General features: G+C 44.3%; 2 protein-coding genes across 2 annotated transcripts in view; both read left to right on the top strand.

Moving 5' to 3' along the window:
• Positions 1-142: 142 nt before the first annotated feature.
• On the top strand, positions 143-2790 carry czib (CXXC motif containing zinc binding protein). Its single transcript, XM_084188109.1, has 8 exons — positions 143-151; positions 246-329; positions 810-866; positions 972-1053; positions 1534-1565; positions 1793-1870; positions 2252-2317; positions 2462-2790. The coding sequence occupies exons 1-8, from the start codon at positions 146-148 to the stop codon at positions 2537-2539; spliced, it is 483 nt and encodes a 160-aa protein (XP_084044235.1). The 5' UTR covers positions 143-145; the 3' UTR covers positions 2540-2790.
• A 286-nt stretch (positions 2791-3076) lies between these two features.
• The window catches only part of scp2a (sterol carrier protein 2a), a 40479-nt gene continuing 24151 nt past the window's right edge, over positions 3077-19404 (top strand). Inside the window, exons 1-11 of the mRNA XM_084188107.1 lie at positions 3077-3344; positions 4168-4222; positions 4424-4495; positions 4879-5010; positions 6538-6602; positions 9165-9291; positions 9469-9532; positions 10218-10304; positions 10528-10678; positions 10849-10996; positions 12085-12192. Coding sequence (XP_084044233.1) covers positions 3165-3344; positions 4168-4222; positions 4424-4495; positions 4879-5010; positions 6538-6602; positions 9165-9291; positions 9469-9532; positions 10218-10304; positions 10528-10678; positions 10849-10996; positions 12085-12192 — 1189 coding nt within the window. The 5' untranslated portion in view covers positions 3077-3164. The remainder of the gene's footprint in view (positions 3345-4167; positions 4223-4423; positions 4496-4878; positions 5011-6537; positions 6603-9164; positions 9292-9468; positions 9533-10217; positions 10305-10527; positions 10679-10848; positions 10997-12084; positions 12193-19404) is intronic.

Genomic DNA, 19404 nt, shown 5'->3' with positions numbered 1-19404 from the left:
CATTATTCAATAACTAATTGATTCTTGAGAATCTCAGTTCGGTATGTACGAGTAACAGTGTAATTGAATACGGAAAAGCGTGCCTTGACGTAGCTACGCTTCCGTATTTTGAAACTAGTGTTTACGCAAATGTACTAGTGTCAAGATGGTGGTAAGTGAGGCCACATCATTCAGAGCATGCACTTCTGCCAACAATAATATTTACATTATAATGAATTAAATACGTGGTATTATATTTTTCATAGAAAATTGGGCTGCAGTTCAAAGCCACTTTGGAAAATGTCACAAATGTGCGGCCAGTGGGTGAAGACTTCCGCTGGTTTCTAAAGGTAACTAAGAACGTGCTAACAAGCTGAAGCTAGCCATTTTACGATTAGCTCTATATCATGACACACAATAAGCGAATTTGTCAAATGGTGAAAAGGTGTGTCACTACATAAACAAGACATTTAAAACACGACTAGCAACGAAAGGTACTCATGCGACGTTATTTTCAAAACATTATTGCTCGTTTTTAGCCAGTAAGCATTAAGTATGTGACGTGTAACGTTAGCTACGCTACTGTTAGCTAGGTAACAAAAGCAATGCTGATGCAGTGTTGTGGACTCACAATAACCCATAGAATTAGGGTTAGAATAGAATCTCTATGCCACAATCACACACAATGCATGCTTCCCTAGTTGACACACTATTCCCTATTGAGTGCACTACTTTTTTGACCAGCGCATGCGCCCTGATCAGAAGTAGTGCACTATATAGGCAATAGGGTGCCATTTGGGACAAATATAACATACCTACTTTTGTTACAGTTAAAATGTGCCAATTGTGGTGAGATCCCAGAGAAATGGCAGTATATCAACCTTATGGTAAGTAAAGGTGGATTTATAAATGTCTCTTTTTATTATTTAACATCACATTGATATGGTGACAACGGTTATCGCACACTTTGCAGTGACTGTCAGTTTCCCTAGGACAGTGTGCCACTCAAAGGAGGACGAGGGAGTGCCAGCATGGTGCAGAAATGTAAACTCTGTGCCAGGGAGAATTCTATCGGTAAGCAAACAGAAGCATTACACATCTGCATTTTAAGTTGTTTCACACATTCTGCCTATATAGTCTCCTGAGTGGCGCAGTGGTCTAAGGCACTGCATCGCAGTGCTAACTGTGCCACTAGAGATCCTGGTTCGAATCCAGGCTCTGTCGCAGCCGGCCGCGACCGGGAGACCCATGGGGCGGCGCACAATTGGCCCAGCGTCGTCCAGGGTAGGGGAGGGAATGGCAGGTAGGGATGTAGCTCAGTTGATAGAGCATGGCGTTTGCAACGCCAGGGTTGTGGGTTCGATTCCCACGGGGGGCCAGTATAAAAAAATATGTATTCACTAACTGTAAGTCGCTCTGGATAAGAGCGTCTGCTAAATGACTAAAATGTAAATATTTCACTCTCCTTTGGGGATCTAAGATGACTGGATAGGGGTAAGCAACAGCTCCACCTTGTTTCTGCAATGATGTTCATATGTATGTGTCTGTTCACAGATATCATGAGAGACACAATCACCCCTTACAACGTGAGTACAGTACTTATTGCGAAGCTTACCTCTCAATCGATCAATTGAAGGCGGGAAATGTTTAGTAATAATACTGCCTATTTCATCCTACCACTCTGTTGCTGCTGATGCTTGAAGTGTTCTGCTGTACTGGTACAGAACAATACATCTTTAAAACACAAGAGTATTTCTTTATTTCAGCCACTCACACCATCTTATCTCTTTCTCACGGTGCTGCTGCTGTGAAGGCTGAGGATAGTGAGAGGTTTAAGACCATGGTGCAGTTTGAGTGTCGAGGCCTGGAGCCAGTGGACTTCCAACCACAAGTGAGAACAGAGTACACTCTTGTACTGTATATTGTCAAATCTCAACTAAGGTTGCGGTTACAGCATCAAAGTGGAATTTGTTTCCTTTATGACTATTTCTGATTAAAGTATAAAAATTGGATCCACTCTACCATTCAAAAACAGATTCCAAATGTTTAGCATAGACATTTCTAACACCTTGACATTTTCTTTATTTAGTAAGTTTGTAAAAGTTTTTTTTTTGTAACAGCAAATAATTCTGTTTTCAATGACAATTGTTCTTAAGAACTTGTAATACTGCTGAAATAACAATAAAGTCAACTAAAACATTTGCTTTACAACACTTCAACCTTGTCCCATGTCTCTAACGTCACATTTTACTTTGACCTTGAAACACACCAGGCGGGCTTTGCAGCAGAGGGAGCTGAGTCTGGGACCAAGTTTACTGAAATCACCCTACTGGAAAAAGTGAGTATTTTTTTCTTTCTCTACGGCCAGTAGGTCAACATAGTAAATGTGAATATTGATAATAAGACTAGTTTCCAGTACCCAATACAATACAGTTATTTTCAGTTCTAGGAAAGCATTTTTAATACTTCTTCTCCATATCAGGACTGGACAGACTACGACGAGAAGGCCAGCGAGTCAGTGGGCATCTATGAGGTCACACATCAGTTCATCAAGTGTTGAGTTACGGTCAAGCGCTTTGTACGACCAGCTACACTATGGCCAGATATCCACTCATCCACTGGCTGACTTCCAATGCTAATGCAGTGCTGTTGACAGTTATAATGCAGTGCTGTTTGGTTTGTGACGAGCAAGAAGCATTGGAGGATTGATTGGATGGAATGGCCGTCCACATCATGCTGGATTGAATGATCCAAAATGCCTTGCCTTTTGTCACTACCCCAATAAAGATCATGAATGGAAGAAAACCCCCAGATCATGTGTTTTTAAAAATGTTTTCTTCTCTGCCTGGAATGATCAGTATCAGAATGCATTGAGTAAATCTGAGGCAGTTCGGTCACAAGAAGTAGTGATGAAACTCAGCAATGTGTGACTGCCACTTTTTTTGAAAGTTTGTCTGTTACTATTGTCAACAATAGTACAGTACTTTGCTCTTAAATGCACTTTTTAATACAGCCAATAGCAAAACGTTATCTAGCTACGTATTTGGTCAGCCCCTTTATGTCAACAGAGTATATCCATTGCTTACACAACTGGATACACTTTCAACTGACTTCATTAAGAAGTCATTGAATTGTGTAACGTTAATATGGGTAAAGGGAGCTAGCTACACGACAGGCAAGGAGTTATGCTGCGTTCACGTGCTCCACTGAAACTCCTTCTTCGTAGTACTTTGACTTCTCAGTTGGGTAAACTGTCATCATCCGTATTGTCACTCTGCCCTCTTGGAAGCACTAGTCTCAGCACAACAACCAGAATGGCTCCTCAAAAGAACAGAGTATTCGTCATTGGAGTGGGAATGACAAAGGTAAATCTTGCTATTCGATATAATAACCTATAAAGGGTTGCATTTCGACTAGCATCCGTGCTAGCTGGATTGCTATCTGGCATTGAAAGACAATTTAGCAAAGAGCTAGCGAGTTGTCCTTAGCTAGCTAGCAAACGTTACCTGTCATGTCACGTTGGCTAGCAGCATTTCCCAAAAACGTAGGTAGCTACAGTAGCTTGTAATTTATTTCGATATTTAACGTAGGCTAACTAGCTAGTTAACATCTAACGCGAGATTCAAGGCTTTTGTGAGCTGTTCATGTTGGTGTTACTAGCTGACTAGGTAGCTAACTTAGCTACTTGCCAGCTTTCTAGCTCTGCTAGTTAGCTAACACGAAACATTGAATAACAAATGTATTGGGCTAACGATGTTTACAATTGTATTGTGAAGTATGGCTTGGAAATGCATTTGCTAAATGCAATTGTCATACGTGGCATTTTAAAACACCGTCTTATCTGAAAGTCCAATACTCCATGGTCAAAGGCTAATTGTGCCAAGGGTCATGGATGCATTGTACACACCGATAGCTAGATAATCACTAGCTACATTACATGCAGCTGAAGGACGTACCTCATGTACAGTCAGAATTAGAAGAATACTTTCTTTGTCCATTGCCTTTTTAGATCACACACAGGAGTTGGAAGCCAGGGTCAGCTATAGGCCCGAGCAGTAAACGGGCAAAGTGCCTTGCTCAAGTACGCAGCAGTCATGTTGACCCAGAGCGCTGTCTGTGTAGTAATTGAACTGTTATCCCCAGTCTGAGGTTTTATCCGTAGCCCTCTCCCGTGTTTTGTCTTTGCAGTTTGAGAAGCCAGGAAAAGAAGACTTTGACTATCCCGACATGGCAAAGATAGCAGGTGGTTGTCATTTCATTACTGCACCTGTCCTGTACTTAGCTATAAATGAAACATTTTTGCCAACATTACTACATTCACCTGGATACTACCTGGTTATAATACCCTGTGTTATACATGTCATATAATAGCCCCATTCTACATGCAACATTTTGAGTGATGTTCCCTGTGCTTGTGTCTTTTAATCACGTTCTTATGAGTCAGGTGAGAGGGCCTTGTCGGATGCTGGAGTCCCCTACTCTGCCATAGAGCAAGCCTGTGTGGGCTATGTGTATGGTAAGAGACTGTCATTGATTATTAATTGTAAGTTGGTTAACGGTACGTTACTTAACTGTATTCTTTTGGGCATATTAAACGCCTTGTGAGTTGGCTTCAAATTCAGTTAAAAAGGGCTGTAAGTGTCCGCCTAGTAATAAGCTATGATGTTGTATATAGGCCTGTAAGATATTATAACACAATGTAATCCTTCACCTGAGCTGACCTGTGTCTGTGTCATGAAGATAACTATCTAGTGATGAACTATCGTGTTTAATACAAGATCACTTTAAGATGAAGTCATTTTGACATCTGTCCGTCCATCTTTGTCTCATCATGTCTCAGGTGACTCCACTTGTGTTACTGTCAATGTAAATGACCATGTTATTATCATACTTTTTCAGGTGACTCTACCTGTGGCCAGAGGGCCATCTACCACAGTCTTGGCCTGTCAGGGATCCCCATCATCAATGTCAACAACAACTGCTCCACAGGCTCCACTGCCCTGTTCATGACCCGACAGCTAATTCAGGGAGGTGCGTGGGACTCGACCATAGATACATGAATCATATCTGTGTTATACATACAGTACACTATATATACAAAAGTATGTGGACACCCCTTAAAATTAGTGGATTCGGCTATTTCAGCCACACCCGTTAATGACGGGTGTATAAAATCGAGCACACAGCCGTTCAATCTCCTAGACAAACATTGACAGTAGAATGGCCTTACTGAAGAGCTCAGTGACTTTTAACGTGGCACCGTCATAGGATGCCACCTTTCCAATAAGTCAGTTCGTAAAATTTCTGCCCTGCTAGAGCTGCCCCTGTCTACTGTAAGTGCGAAGTGGAAACGTCTAGGAGCAGCAATGGCTCAGCCGCGAAGTGGTAGGTCACAAGCTCACAGAACGGGATCGCCGAGTGCTGAAGCCCGTAGCGAGTAAAAATCGTCTGTCCTCGGTTGCAACACTCACTACCGAGTTCCAAACTGCCTCTGGAAGCAACGTCCGCACAATAACTGTTCGTCGGGAGCTTCATGAAATGGGTTTCCATGGCTGAGCAGCCGCACTCAAGCGTAAGATCACCATGCGCAGTGCCAAGCGTCGGCTGGAGTGGTGTAAAGCTTGCCGCCATTGGACTCTGGAGCAGTGTAAACGCGTTCTCTGGAGTGATGAATCACGCTTCACCATCTGGCAGTCCGACGGACGAATCTGGGTTTGGCGGATGCCAGGAGAATGCTACCTGCCCGAACGCATAGTGCCAACTGTACATTTTGGTGGAGGAGGAATAATGGTCTGTGGCTGTTTTTCATGGTTCGTGCTAGGCCCCTTAGTTCCAGTGAAGGCAAATCTTAACGCTACAGCATACAATGACATTCTAGATGATTCTGTGCTTCCAACTTTATGGCAACAGTTTGGGGAAGGCCCTTTCCTGTTTCAGCATGACAATGCCCCCGTGCACAAAGCTAGGTCCGTATAAAAATGATTTGTTGAAATTGGTGTGGAAGAACATGACTGGAGCCTGCACAGAGCCCTGACCTCAACCCCATCAAACAACTTTGGGATGAATTGGAACGCCGACTGCGAGCCAGGCCTAATCGGCCAACATCAGTGCCCAACCTCACTAATGCTCTTGTGGCTGAATGGAAGCAAGTCCCCGCAGCAATGTTCCAACATCTAGTGGAAAGCCTTCCCAGCAGAGTGGAGGCTGTTATAGCAGCAAAGGGGGGGGACCAACTCCATATTAATGCCCATGGTTTTGGAATGAGATGTTCGACGAGCAGGTGTCCACATACTTTTTTTTTCAGTACGTCATTGGATGGGACACAGGGAGGTGAGTAGAACTGGGAGAGAGGGGGGCAGGATTAATGCCTAGAGCCAGGAGTCTTTCCCTGCTCTGGTCACATGTTCAGGACAAACTCCTGGCCCTAGTGATGCCATGTCCTGGAAGATTTCCTGTTGAAAGTTGACAAATAAGCAAACTGAAATAGGACGCGTGTTCATCTCCTATGATACGTTTTATGCTGGACCTGAACATTTACCTTATCTTTGCTGACTGTAGGTCTGGCTGAGTGTGCACTAGCCCTGGGCTTTGAGAAGATGGAGAGAGGCTCCTTGTCATCAAAGGTAAGACCAGGGGTGGGGTATTGTAGTACATGGACAGGACTAACCCAGTGTATTGTTGTACATAATCTGGACTAACCCAGTGTATTGTAGTACATCATCTGGACTGACCCAGTGTATTGTAGTACATGATCAGGACTAACCCAGTGTATTGTAGTACATGGACAGGACTAACCCAGTGTATTGTAGTACATGGACAGGACTAACCCAGTGTATTGTAGTACATGATCAGGACTAACCCAGTGTATTGTAGGACATGGACAGGACTAACCCAGTGTATTGTAGTACATGGACAGGACTAACCCAGTGTATTGTAGTACATGGACAGGACTAACCCAGTGTATTGTAGTACATGGACAGGACTAACCCAGTGTATTGTAGTACATGATCAGGACTAACCCAGTGTATTGTAGTACATGATCAGGACTATCCCAGTGTATTGTAGTACATGATCAGGACTATCCCAGTTTATTGTAGTACATGGACTGGACTAACCCAGTGTATTGTAGTACATGATCAGGACTATCCCAGTGTATTGTAGTACATGATCTGGACTAACCCAGTGTATTATAGTACATGATCTGGACTAACCCAGTGTATTGTAGTACATGATCAGGTCTAACCCAGTGTATTGTAGTACATGGACAGGACTAACCCAGTGTATTGTAGTACATGGACAGGACTAACCCAGTGTATTGTAGTACATGGACAGGACTAACCCAGTGTATTGTAGTACATGGACAGGACTAACCCAGTGTATTGTAGTACATGATCTGGACTAACCCAGTGTATTGTAGTACATGGACAGGACTAACCCAGTGTATTGTAGTACATGGACAGGACTAACCCAGTGTATTGTAGTACATGGACCGGACTAACCCAGTGTATTGTAGTACATGGACAGGACTAACCCAGTGTATTGTAGTACATGGACAGGACTAACCCAGTGTATTGTAGTACATGGACAGGACTAACCCAGTGTATTGTAGTACATGGACAGGACTAACCCAGTGTATTGTAGTACATGGACAGGACTAACCCAGTGTATTGTAGTACATGGACAGGACTAACCCAGTGTATTGTAGTACATGGACAGGACTAACCCAGTGTATTGTAGTACATGATCTGGACTAACCCAGTGTATTGTAGTACATGGACAGGACTAACCCAGTGTATTGTAGTACATGGACAGGACTAACCCAGTGTATTGTAGTACATGGACAGGACTAACCCAGTGTATTGTAGTACATGATCTGGACTAACCCAGTGTATTGTAGTACATGGACAGGACTAACCCAGTGTATTGTAGTACATGGACAGGACTAACCCAGTGTATTGTAGTACATGGACAGGACTAACCCAGTGTATTGTAGTACATGGACAGGACTAACCCAGTGTATTGTAGTACATGGACAGGACTAACCCAGTGTATTGTAGTACATGATCTGGACTAACCCAGTGTATTGTAGTACATGGACAGGACTAACCCAGTGTATTGTAGTACATGGTCTGGACTAACCCAGTGTATTGTAGTACATGATCTGGACTAACCCAGTGTATTGTAGTACATGATCTGGACTAACCCAGTGTATTGTAGTACATGGACAGGACTAACCCAGTGTATTGTAGTACATGGACAGGACTAACCCAGTGTATTGTAGTACATGATCTGGACTAACCCAGTGTATTGTAGTACATGGACAGGACTAGCCCAGTGTATTGTAGTACATGATCTGGACTAACCCAGTGTATTGTAGTACATGATCTGGACTAACCCAGTGTATTGTAGTACATCATCTGGACTGACCCAGTGTATTGTAGTACATGATCAGGACTAACCCAGTGTATTGTAGTACATGGACTGGACTAACCCAGTGTATTGTAGTACATGATCAGGACTATCCCAGTGTATTGTAGTACATGGACAGGACTAACCCAGTGTATTGTAGGACATGGACAGGACTAACCCAGTGTATTATAGTACATGATCAGGACTATCCCAGTGTATTGTAGTACATTATCAGGACTAACCCAGTGTATTGTAGTACATGGACAGGACTAACCCAGTGTATTGTAGTACATTATCTGGACTAACCCAGTGTATTGTAGTACATGGACAGGACTAACCCAGTGTATTGTAGTACATGATCAGGACTAACCCAGTGTATTGTAGTACATGGACAGGACTAACCCAGTGTATTGTAGTACATGATCAGGACTAACCCAGTGTATTGTAGTACATGGACAGGACTAACCCAGTGTATTGTAGTTCATGGACAGGACTAACCCAGTGTATTGTAGTTCATGGACAGGACTAACCCAGTGTATTGTAGTACATGGACAGGACTAACCCAGTGTATTGTAGTACATGGACAGGACTAACCCAGTGTATTGTAGTACATGATCTGGACTAACCCAGTGTATTGTAGGACATGGACAGGACTAACCCAGTGTATTGTAGTACATGGACAGGACTAACCCAGTGTATTGTAGTACATGGACTGGACTAACCCAGTGTATTGTAGTACATGGACAGGACTAACCCAGTGTGTTTTTGTATTATAGTTCATGGACAGAACTAACCCCATGGACAAGCACATGGAGGTGATGTTCAACACATATGGGATGGCAGCAGCACCAGCAGCACCACAGATGTTCGGCAACGCCGGCAGAGAACACATGGAGAAATACGGTAAACATGATGGCGTGCGTGCACATGTGCGCAGTACTGTATGAAGTGTGTTGTTGGTGCTGTGCTTAGCCTTTTCTTTCATTTAGATGATACACCATGTAGCGTGTGAGTGTGGAACTCTGGGAAGTCTGTCATAGAATAGTTAACTATTTCTATTAATTCTCGGGACTCTTCCAGGCACTACACCAGAGCACTTTGCCAAAATCGCATGGAAGAACCACAAGCATTCCACCAACAACCCGTAAGACTGCAGCCATCAACTATTTTCAACACACAGAAGGCCTGATCAATGTTTTCCTGCCACTGCAAGACAACACATATATGTTTATTTATATATATATATACAGTGAGGGAAAAAAGTATTTGATCCCCTGCTGATTTTGTACGTTTGCCCATTGACAAAGAAATGTTGTCACCTTCTCATCAAGCTGCTTGGCGATGGTCTTGTAGCCCATTCCAGCCTTGTGTAGGTCTACAATCTTGTCCCTGACATCCTTGGAGAGCTCTTTGGTCTTGGCCATGGTGGAGAGTTTGGAATCTGATTGATTGATTGATTGCTTCTGTGGACAGGTGTCTTTTATAGAGGTAACAAGCTGAGATTAGGAGCACTCCCTTTAAGCGTGTGCTCCTAATCTCAACTCGTTACCTGTATAAAAGACACCTGGGAGCCAGACATCTTTCTGATTGAGAGGGGGTCAAATACTTATTTCCCTCTTTAAAATGCAAATCAATTTATAACATTTTTGGCATGTGTTTTTCTGGATTTTTGTTGTTGTTATTCTGTCTCTCACTGTTCAAATAAACCTACCATTAAAATTATAGACTGATCATTTCTTTGTCAGTGGGCAAACGTACAAAATCAGCAGGGGATCAAATACTTTTTTCCCTCACTGTATATATGTGTGTGTGTGTGTGTGTGTGAACAGGTACTCTCAGTTCCAGGATGAGTACAGTCTGGACCAGGTCAAACAGTCCAGGAAGGTGTTTGAATTCCTCACTCTGCTCCAGTGTTGGTAAGGAGCCCCACTAGCTCTCTGGGGCAGTGTTTCCCCTACCAGAGGATAGGCAGGGCGGGGCAGGCCCCTCTGACCTCCACCTAAAAGAGTTTGGCTTTATTTGAATACAATTTAAAATGTTGGTGTTAAGGACCAGGGTGTTGCTTTGGGGCTTTTGCACTCTGTCCGGAAAACAATCTAGGGGAAACTAACACTGTTGTTTCTACCCCCCCCCTCCCAGTCCTACCTCCGACGGTGCAGGGGCAGCTGTCCTGGCCAGTGAGGACTTTGTGAGGCGTCATGGTCTAGAGGGCCAGGCGGTGGAGATCTTAGCCCAGGAGATGGTCACAGACCTCGCCACCACGTTCGAGGACAACAGCTGCATGAAAATGGTGAGAGGGACTTAAAGCTGTTCAAAAGTAGTGTCTCCAACAAAAAGATAGCATGATCAGTTATTATTCAAGGTGTGGGTATTTCCCTTGAGCTAAAATCTGGGGGGGGGGAAAGCAAGGTTTCTCAATAAAACACCAAGTAGTGACCTTTTGGAGTTGTTTCCCGTTAGGTTGGATATGACATGACCTCCCTGGCAGCCAAGAAGTGTTTTGAGTCAGCGGGTCTGAAACCCAGTGACGTCAATGTGATCGAGCTGCACGACTGTTTTTCTGCCAACGAGCTGATCACGTACGAGGCTCTGGGGCTGTGCCCAGAGGGTGAGTCTGACCCTACCAATCTACGACCTATTTCTGGTCACATAAAAGTAGCATTGTTAAACTCCCTATAATGTTTTTTCACCGTCTCTGATTTAATGTTCAGTTCAATGTTTTTGCTATAGTTTAATTATTAATAGTCAGAATGAGAGGCCATCTGTGTGTCTATTTTAACTCTTGTCATACTCCTGTCATAAACATAGTGAGTTTTCCCCCCTGGCTGTGTTCCCTTAGCATTCTGACTTTTCCCCCTGGCTGTGTTCCCTTAGCATTCTGACTTTTCCCCCTGGCTGTGTTCCCTTAGCATTCTGACTTTTCCCCCTGGCTGTGTTCCCTTAGCATTCTGACTTTTCCCCCTGGCTGTGTTCCCTTAGCATTCTGACTTTTCCCCCTGGCTGTGTTCCCTTAGCATTCTGAGTTTTTCCCCTGGCTGTGTTCCCTTAGCATTCTGACTTTTCCCCCTGGCTGTGTTCCCTTAGCATTCTGACTTTTCCCCCTGGCTGTGTTCCCTTAGCATTCTGACTTTTCCCCCTGGCTGTGTTCCCTTAGCATTCTGACTTTTCCCCCTGGCTGTGTTCCCTTAGCATTCTGACTTTTCCCCCTGGCTGTGTTCCCTTAGCATTCTGACTTTTCCCCCTGGCTGTGTTCCCTTAGCATTCTGACTTTTCCCCCTGGCTGTGTTCCCTTAGCATTCTGACTTTTCCCCCTGGCTGTGTTCCCTTAGCATTCTGACTTTTCCCCCTGGCTGTGTTCCCTTAGCATTCTGACTTTTCCCCTGGCTGTGTTCCCTTAGCATTCTGAGTTTTTCCCCTGGCTGTGTTCCCTTAGCATTCTGACTTTTCCCCCTGGCTGTGTTCCCTTAGCATTCTGACTTTTCCCCCTGGCTGTGTTCCCTTAGCATTCTGAGTTTGTCCCCTGGCTGTGTTCCCTTAGCATTCTGAGTTTGTCCCCTGGCTGTGTTCCCTTAGCATTCTGTTCTGTTTTACCTTTGTACCACACTTTGTGACTGTCTGCCTGTAGGCCTACATGAAAAGTGCTTTAAAGATGAAGTGGATTATATGATTTAATGTATCACTGTTCTATTTTCCTAGGTAAGGCTGGAGAGCTGATAGACAGAGGAGACAACACGTACGGAGGCCAGTGGGTGGTCAACCCCAGCGGAGGACTCATCTCTAAAGGTCACCCTCTGGGAGCCACAGGTAATAACAACCTCTAACCCCTCACCCGTCTGGCCGTCACAAGTAAACACAACCACCTGCTGCTGACCCAATAACCCCTGACCTCGTAACCCTTGACCCCTATATGAGCTACAGGTAATAACAACCTCTAACCCCTCACCCGTCTGGCCGTCACAAGTAAACACAACCACCTGCTGCTGACCCAATAACCCCTGACCTCGTAACCCTTGACCCCTATATGAGCTACAGGTAAACAACACAACCACCTCCTGCTGACCCAGTGATCTCTAACCCCCTGACCTTTCACCCCTGACTTCATCATCCTCCTAATCCAACAACTAATTCTGTATGTAACAAATCATGTTGAAAAAGCAACATTATAGATTCAGAAGTTGCAAAAAAATAAATATCTAATGGAATCTGGATGTGTGATGTGACTAATGTGTTTCAGTCATGACCACAAGAGGGAACTAGTCTCCTGGGAAAGTCAGTAACTCCCACAAAAGCCTTTATCCATGCTCTGCCTGTTACACACAGGCAGCTAGGCAGACAGACAGACAGGCAGCTAGGCAGACAGACAGGCAAACAGAAAGACAGCTAGGCAGACAGACAGGCAGCTAGGCAGAAAGACAGACAGGCAGACAGACAGGCAGACAGAAAGACAGCTAGGCAGACAGACAGGCAGACAGACAGAAAGACAGCTAGGCAGACAGACGGGCAGCTAGGCAGACAGACAGACAGGCAGAAAGAGAGCCAGCCAGGCAGACAGCCAGAGAGAGACAGACAGGCTGTGACATCTTGGAGGATATTGAACGGTCTGCTAAGTGCTGGGTCCACTCCAGAGAGCAATAAGTGACACTCAGGGTTTTTTCTGGATCAAAAAGGGGCGTATGTGGTGGGCGTGGCAGGGGGCGCGGTCGGCCCGTCGGCGCAGCTGAATTTGAAATAATTTTAGAGGCCCCCATCTTGGCGGTGTAGAGAAATGTTAGCATTTCTACACATTTCTCCATAGAGCTGAGAGACATTTTTGCAGTTTAAAGCAAATTTGCTGCCAATTCTATGTATTTTGACATGACTAATGTTGTGTTCTTTTTCTCAAACATAATAACAAAATCTATACCGCTAAATTAATTGTTGATTTTCAAGTCTCTCTGACTGTGTAGCTTTTATTTTGGTGATTGTTATTTCTCAAAGATTATATTATTGTAAAATATAGCCCTACACCCACTTGAACTTTTATCATATTTTGTTGCATTACAAAGTGGGATTGAAATGTAATTAATTGTAATTTTTTGTTGTTGATCTACACAAAATACTCAATGTACAAAATAAATGAATAAAATATAGTTGTTGCGTAAGTATTCACCCCCTTTGTTTAGGCAAGCCTATATTAGTTCAGAAGTAAAATTTGGCTTAACAAATCACATAATAAGTTATATGGACTCCCTCTGTGTGAAATAATAGGGGTTGACATGATTTTTAGGCACTGTATTGTATTTATTAAGGATCCCCTTTAGTTCCTGCCAAGGCAGCAGCTACTCTTCCTGGAGTTTATTAAGTATCCCCTTTAGTTCCTGCCAAGGCAGCAGCTACTCTTCCTGGGGTTTATTAAGTATCCCCATTAGTTCTGCCAAGGCAGAAGCTACTCTTCCTGGGGTTTATTAAGTATCCCCATTAGTTCTGCCAAGGCAGCAGCTACTCTTCCTGGGGTTTATTAAGTATCCCCATTAGTTCCTGCCAAGGCAGCAGCTACTCTTCCTGGGGTTTATTAAGTATCCCCATTAGTTCTGCCAAGGCAGAAGCTACTCTTCCTGGGGTTTATTAAGGATCCCCTTTAGTTCCTGCCAAGGCAGAAGCTACTCTTCCTGGAGTTTATTAAGTATCCCCATTAGTTCTGCCAAGGCAGAAGCTACTCTCCCTGGGGTTTATTAAGTATCCCCATTAGTTCTGCCAAGGCAGAAGCTACTCTTCCTGGGGTTTATTAAGGATCCCCACTAGTTCTGCCAAGGCAGCAGCTACTCTTCCTGGGGTTTATTAAGTATCCCCATTAGTTCTGCCAAGGCAGCAGCTACTCTCCCTGGGGTTTATTATGGATCCCTATTAGTTCCTGCCAAGGCAGAAGCTACTCTTCCTGGAGTTTATTTAGGATCCCCATTACTTCCTGCCAAGGCAGAAGCTACTCTTCCTGGGGTTTATTAAGTATCCCCATTAGTTCCTGCCAAGGCTGCAGCTACTCTCCCTGGGGTTTATTAAGGATCCCCATTAGTTCTGCCAAGGCAGAAGCTACTCTTCCTGGGGTTTATTAAGAATCCCCTTTAGTTCCTGCCAAGGCAGAAGCTACTCTTCCTGGGGTTTATTAAGGATCCCCTTTAGTTCCTGCCAAGGCAGAAGCTACTCTCCCTGGGGTTTATTAAGGATCCCCATTAGTTCTGCCAAGGCAGAAGCTACTCTTCCTGGGGTTTATTAAGTATCCCCTTTAGTTCCTGCCAAGGCAGAAGCTACTCTCCCTGGGGTTTATTAAGTATCCCCATTAGTTCTGCCAAGGCAGAAGCTACTCTTCCTGGGGTTTATTACGGATCCCCTTTAGTTCTGCCAAGGCAGAAGCTACTCTCCCTGGGGTTTATTACGGATCCCCTTTAGTTCTGCCAAGGCAGAAGCTACTCTCCCTGGGGTTTATTAAGGATCCCCATTAGTTCCTGCCAAGGCAGAAGCTACTCTCCCTGGGATTTATTAAGTATCCCCTTTAGTTCTGCCAAGGCAGAAGCTACTCTCCCTGGGGTTTATTACGGATCCCCATTAGTTCCTGCCAAGGCAGAAGCTACTCTCCCTGGGGTTTATTACGGATCCCCATTAGTTCCTGCCAAGGCAGAAGCTACTCTCCCTGGGGTTTATTAAGGATCCCTATTAGTTCCTGCCAAGGCAGAAGCTACTCTCCCTGGGGTTTATTAAGTATCCCCTTTAGTTCTGCCAAGGCAGAAGCTACTCTCCCTGGGGTTTATTACGGATCCCTATTAGTTCCTGCCAAGGCAGAAGCTACTCTCCCTGGGGTTTATTACGGATCCCTATTAGTTCCTGCCAAGGCAGAAGCTACTCTCCCTGGGGTTTATTACGGATCCCTATTAGTTCCTGCCAAGGCAGAAGCTACTCTCCCTGGGGTTTATTACGGATCCCTATTAGTTCCTGCCAAGGCAGAAGCTACTCTCCCTGGGGTTTATTAGGGATCCCTATTAGTTCCTGCCAAGGCAGAAGCTACTCTCCCTGGGGTTTATTAAGTATCCCCTTTAGTTCTGCCAAGGCAGAAGCTACTCTCCCTGGGGTTTATTACGGATCCCTATTAGTTCCTGCCAAGGCAGAAGCTACTCTCCCTGGGGTTTATTACGGATCCCTATTAGTTCCTGCCAAGGCAGAAGCTACTCTCCCTGGGGTTTATTACGGATCCCCATTAGTTCCTGCCAAGGCAGAAGCTACTCTCCCTGGGGTTTATAGTACCCCATTAGTCCTGCCAAGGCAGCAGCTACTCTCCCTGGGGTTTATTAAGGATCCCCATTAGTTCCTGCCAAGGCAGCAGCTACTCTTCCTGGGGTTTATTAAGGATCCAAGGCAGCAGCTACTCTCCCTGGGGTTTATTAAGGATCCAAGGCAGCAGCTACTCTCCCTGGGGTTTATTAAGGATCCAAGGCAGCAGCTACTCTCCCTGGGGTTTATTAAGGATCCAAGGCAGAAGCTACTCTTCCTGGGGTTTATAGTACCCCATTAGTTCTGCCAAGGCAGCAGCTACTCTTCCTGGGGTTTATAGTACCCCATTAGTTCTGCCAAGGCAGAAGCTACTCTCCCTGGGGTTTATTAAGGATCCCTATTAGTTCCTGCCAAGGCAGAAGCTACTCTCCCTGGGGTTTATTAAGGATCCCTATTAGTTCCTGCCAAGGCAGAAGCTACTCTCCCTGGGGTTTATTATGGATCCCCATTAGTTCTGCCAAGGCAGAAGCTACTCTTCCTGGGGTTTATTACGGATCCCCATTAGTTCTGCCAAGGCAGAAGCTACTCTCCCTGGGGTTTATTATGGATCCCCATTAGTTCTGCCAAGGCAGAAGCTACTCTCCCTGGGGCAAGGCAGCAGCTACTCTTCCTGGGGTTTATTAAGGATCCAAGGCAGCAGCTACTCTCCCTGGGGTTTATTAAGGATCCAAGGCAGCAGCTACTCTCCCTGGGGTTTATTATGGATCCAAGGCAGAAGCTACTCTCCCTAGGGTTTATTATGGATCCAAGGCAGCAGCTACTCTTCCTGGGGTTTATTATGGATCCAAGGCAGAAGCTACTCTCCCTGGGGTTTATTAAGTATCCCTATTAGTCCTGCCAAGGCAGAAGCTACTCTTCCTGGGGTCCAGCAACTTTAAGGCAGTTAATGTATATGTAGGGGGGAAATGATTGATCCATTATGAATTATTATTCGGCTGTATGGATTACCGGTAGTTAACGTTTTGGAGGCCTTTTTTGTCAACAATAACATGTTTTTAGTTGTTGCCAGGAAGTCCAGGATGTGATGCTTATTATGGCAAGGAGGGGGCACAGCACGTGTCCTCCGGTTTGGCCATTTGCACACTGAAAATATAGAAGATATTGTTTATTTTACAAATTGACATTACTAATTCAGACATTACACATTTTCCGCCTTCACTTTGACAGCCTGATGTCAGTTGTGGTGAGCGTAGATGGAGGATGATTTCAAAATGGACTTTTCACTGTTGATTATTGTACATAGAGATCCAGCTTTCAATTCTAGTTATGTGAGAGGTTTGAGGTATTTAATGTTGCCTAAACCTAAAAAAACGTTTTTTAGCATAGACCTCTATACTACAGTATTAGCATCCTTCCATACTTTGTTCTAAAAGGTTAGTTTGCCTCAGGATGCGTCCTAAATGGAAGCCTATTCCCTATATACTGCACTACTTTTGACCAGAGCCCTACCAGCTACAGGGTCAACTTGTCAACCCTCTTTGATGTGGCAGGAAAGAGTTTATGGAAATTAAGTGCATTGCGACACTAGAGAGAGTGAGATTTTTGACCACGATGACCCGACCTGGTTAAATCGGAGAGGATTATAAATGTCTGTAATGGAGACCCTGTGTGGTCATTTTTCAACGTAAAAAATGAGAAAATCAAAATGGAAGGTCGTTGTGTTTTTAAAGGGACCAATGACGTGCTGTGTCAGGGACCTAGGGTTATTTTTAATTTGTGAAATGACATCCTGCCTCAGCCACACTCTGGGTTCAGATGCCTGTTGTCCATCTGGTTAGACTTAACAATCCAGCATTAGCACTCACAGGCTGGATGGGGCTGTGTGTGAGCCCGTTTGTCTGTGCCCATGTGCAGTGTGTGTGTGTGTGCGTAAGGAAGGACTGAAACAGGAAATCTGTCATCTGTGATAGGAAATCAATCTGATCATTGAGATGCCTTTTCAAATATGAAAACATTTGAAATATGAAATGTTCATACGTGATATTCAGTTTGTTGTTCAAGTAGATATTACAGTAGGCTTTCCAATCCCTCTGGTCGTCAGCATGATGAGTTTCTTATATAACGCTTATATAGCTGTAGATTGCGTTGACCTGTGATCTGGGAGTTCTGGCACAGTGTTCTGATCTCACAGACACCCTACAGTTCTATGTTTTTTTTATTTTTTTTATTTCACCTTTATTTAACCAGGTAAGCCAGTTGAGAACAGGTTCTCATTTACAACTGCGACCTGGCCAAGATAAAGCAAAGTAGTGCAATAAAAACAACACAGAGTTACATATGGGGTAAAAAAAAACATAAAGTCAGAAATACAACAGAAAATATATATACAGTGTGTGCAAATGTAGCAAGTTATGGAGGTAAGGCAATAAATAGGCTATAGTGCAGAATAATTACAATAGTATTAACACTGGAATGCTAGATGTGCAAGAGATGATGTGCAAATAGAGATACTGGGGTGCAAAAGAGCAAAATAAATAACAATATAGGGATGAGGTAGTTGGGTGGGCTAATTTCAGATGGGCTGTGTACAGGTGCAGTGATCGGTAAGGTGCTTTGACAACTGATGCTTAAAGTTATTGAGGGAGATAAGAGTCTCCAGCTTCAGAGATTTTTGCAATTCGTTCCAGTCATTGGCAGCAGAGAACTGGAAGGAATGGCGGCCAAAGGAGGTGTTGGCTTTGGGAATGACCAGTGAGATATACCTGCTGGAGCGCAGACTACGGGTGGGTGCTGCTATGGTGACCAATGAGCTAAGATAAGGCGGGGATTTGCCTAGCAGTGATTTATAGATGGCCTGGAGCCAGTGGGTTTGACGACGAACATGTAGTGAGGACCAGCCAACAAGAGCGTACAGGTCACAGTGGTGGGTAGTGTATGGGGCTTTGGAGACAAAACGGATGGCACTGTGATAGACTACATCCAATTTGCTGAGTAGAGTGTTGGAGGCTATTTTGTAAATGACATCGCCGAAGTCAAGGATCGGTAGGATAGTCAGTTTTACGAGGGCATGTTTGGCAGCATGAGTGAAGGAGGCTTTGTTGCGAAATAGGAAGCCGATTCTAGATTTAACTTTGGATTGGAGATTCTTTATGTGAGTCTGGAAGTTGAGTTTACAGTCTAACCAGACACCTAGATATTTGTAGTTGTCCACATGTACATTAACCTCCCCTCTCTGTGGCGTATTACTCAGGTCTGGCTCAGTACATTAACCTCCCCTCTCTGTGGCGTATTACTCAGGTCTGGCTCAGTACATTAACCTCCCCTCTCTGTGGCGTATTACTCAGGTCTGGCTCAGTACATTAACCTCCCCTCTCTGTGGCGTATTACTCAGGTCTGGCTCAGTACATTAACCTCCCCTCTCTGTGGCGTATTACTCAGGTCTGGCTCAGTACATTAACCTCCCCTCTCTGTGGTTGATGTGTCGTATCAAATCAAATCAAATTTTATTGGCCACATGCGCCGAATACAACAGGTGCAGACATTACAGTGAAATGCTTACTTACAGCCCTTAACCAACAGTGCATTTATTTTTTAATAAAAAAGTAAAATAAAACAACAAAAAAGTGTTGAAAAAAAGAGCAGAAGTAAAATAAAATAACAGTAGGGAGGCTATATATACAGGGGGGTACCGGTGCAGAGTCAATGTGTGGGGGCACCGGCTAGTTGAGGTAATATGTACATGTGGATAGAGTTAAAGTGACTATGCATAAATCATTA

This window comes from Coregonus lavaretus (assembly GCF_964263955.1).
Source record: "Coregonus lavaretus genome assembly, chromosome: 23".
In the NCBI taxonomy this organism is placed as follows: Eukaryota; Metazoa; Chordata; class Actinopteri; order Salmoniformes; family Salmonidae; genus Coregonus; species Coregonus lavaretus.
This window is presented reverse-complemented; position numbering and strand designations above follow the sequence as displayed.

Excerpts from the sequence above, each read along its gene's own strand:
- czib (XM_084188109.1), top strand. Across the intron at positions 1,054-1,533 it reads TGCCAGGGAGAATTCTATCG|ATATCATGAGAGACACAATC; the intron begins GTAAGCAAACAG and ends GTCTGTTCACAG. Across the intron at positions 1,871-2,251 it reads CAGTGGACTTCCAACCACAA|GCGGGCTTTGCAGCAGAGGG; the intron begins GTGAGAACAGAG and ends GAAACACACCAG.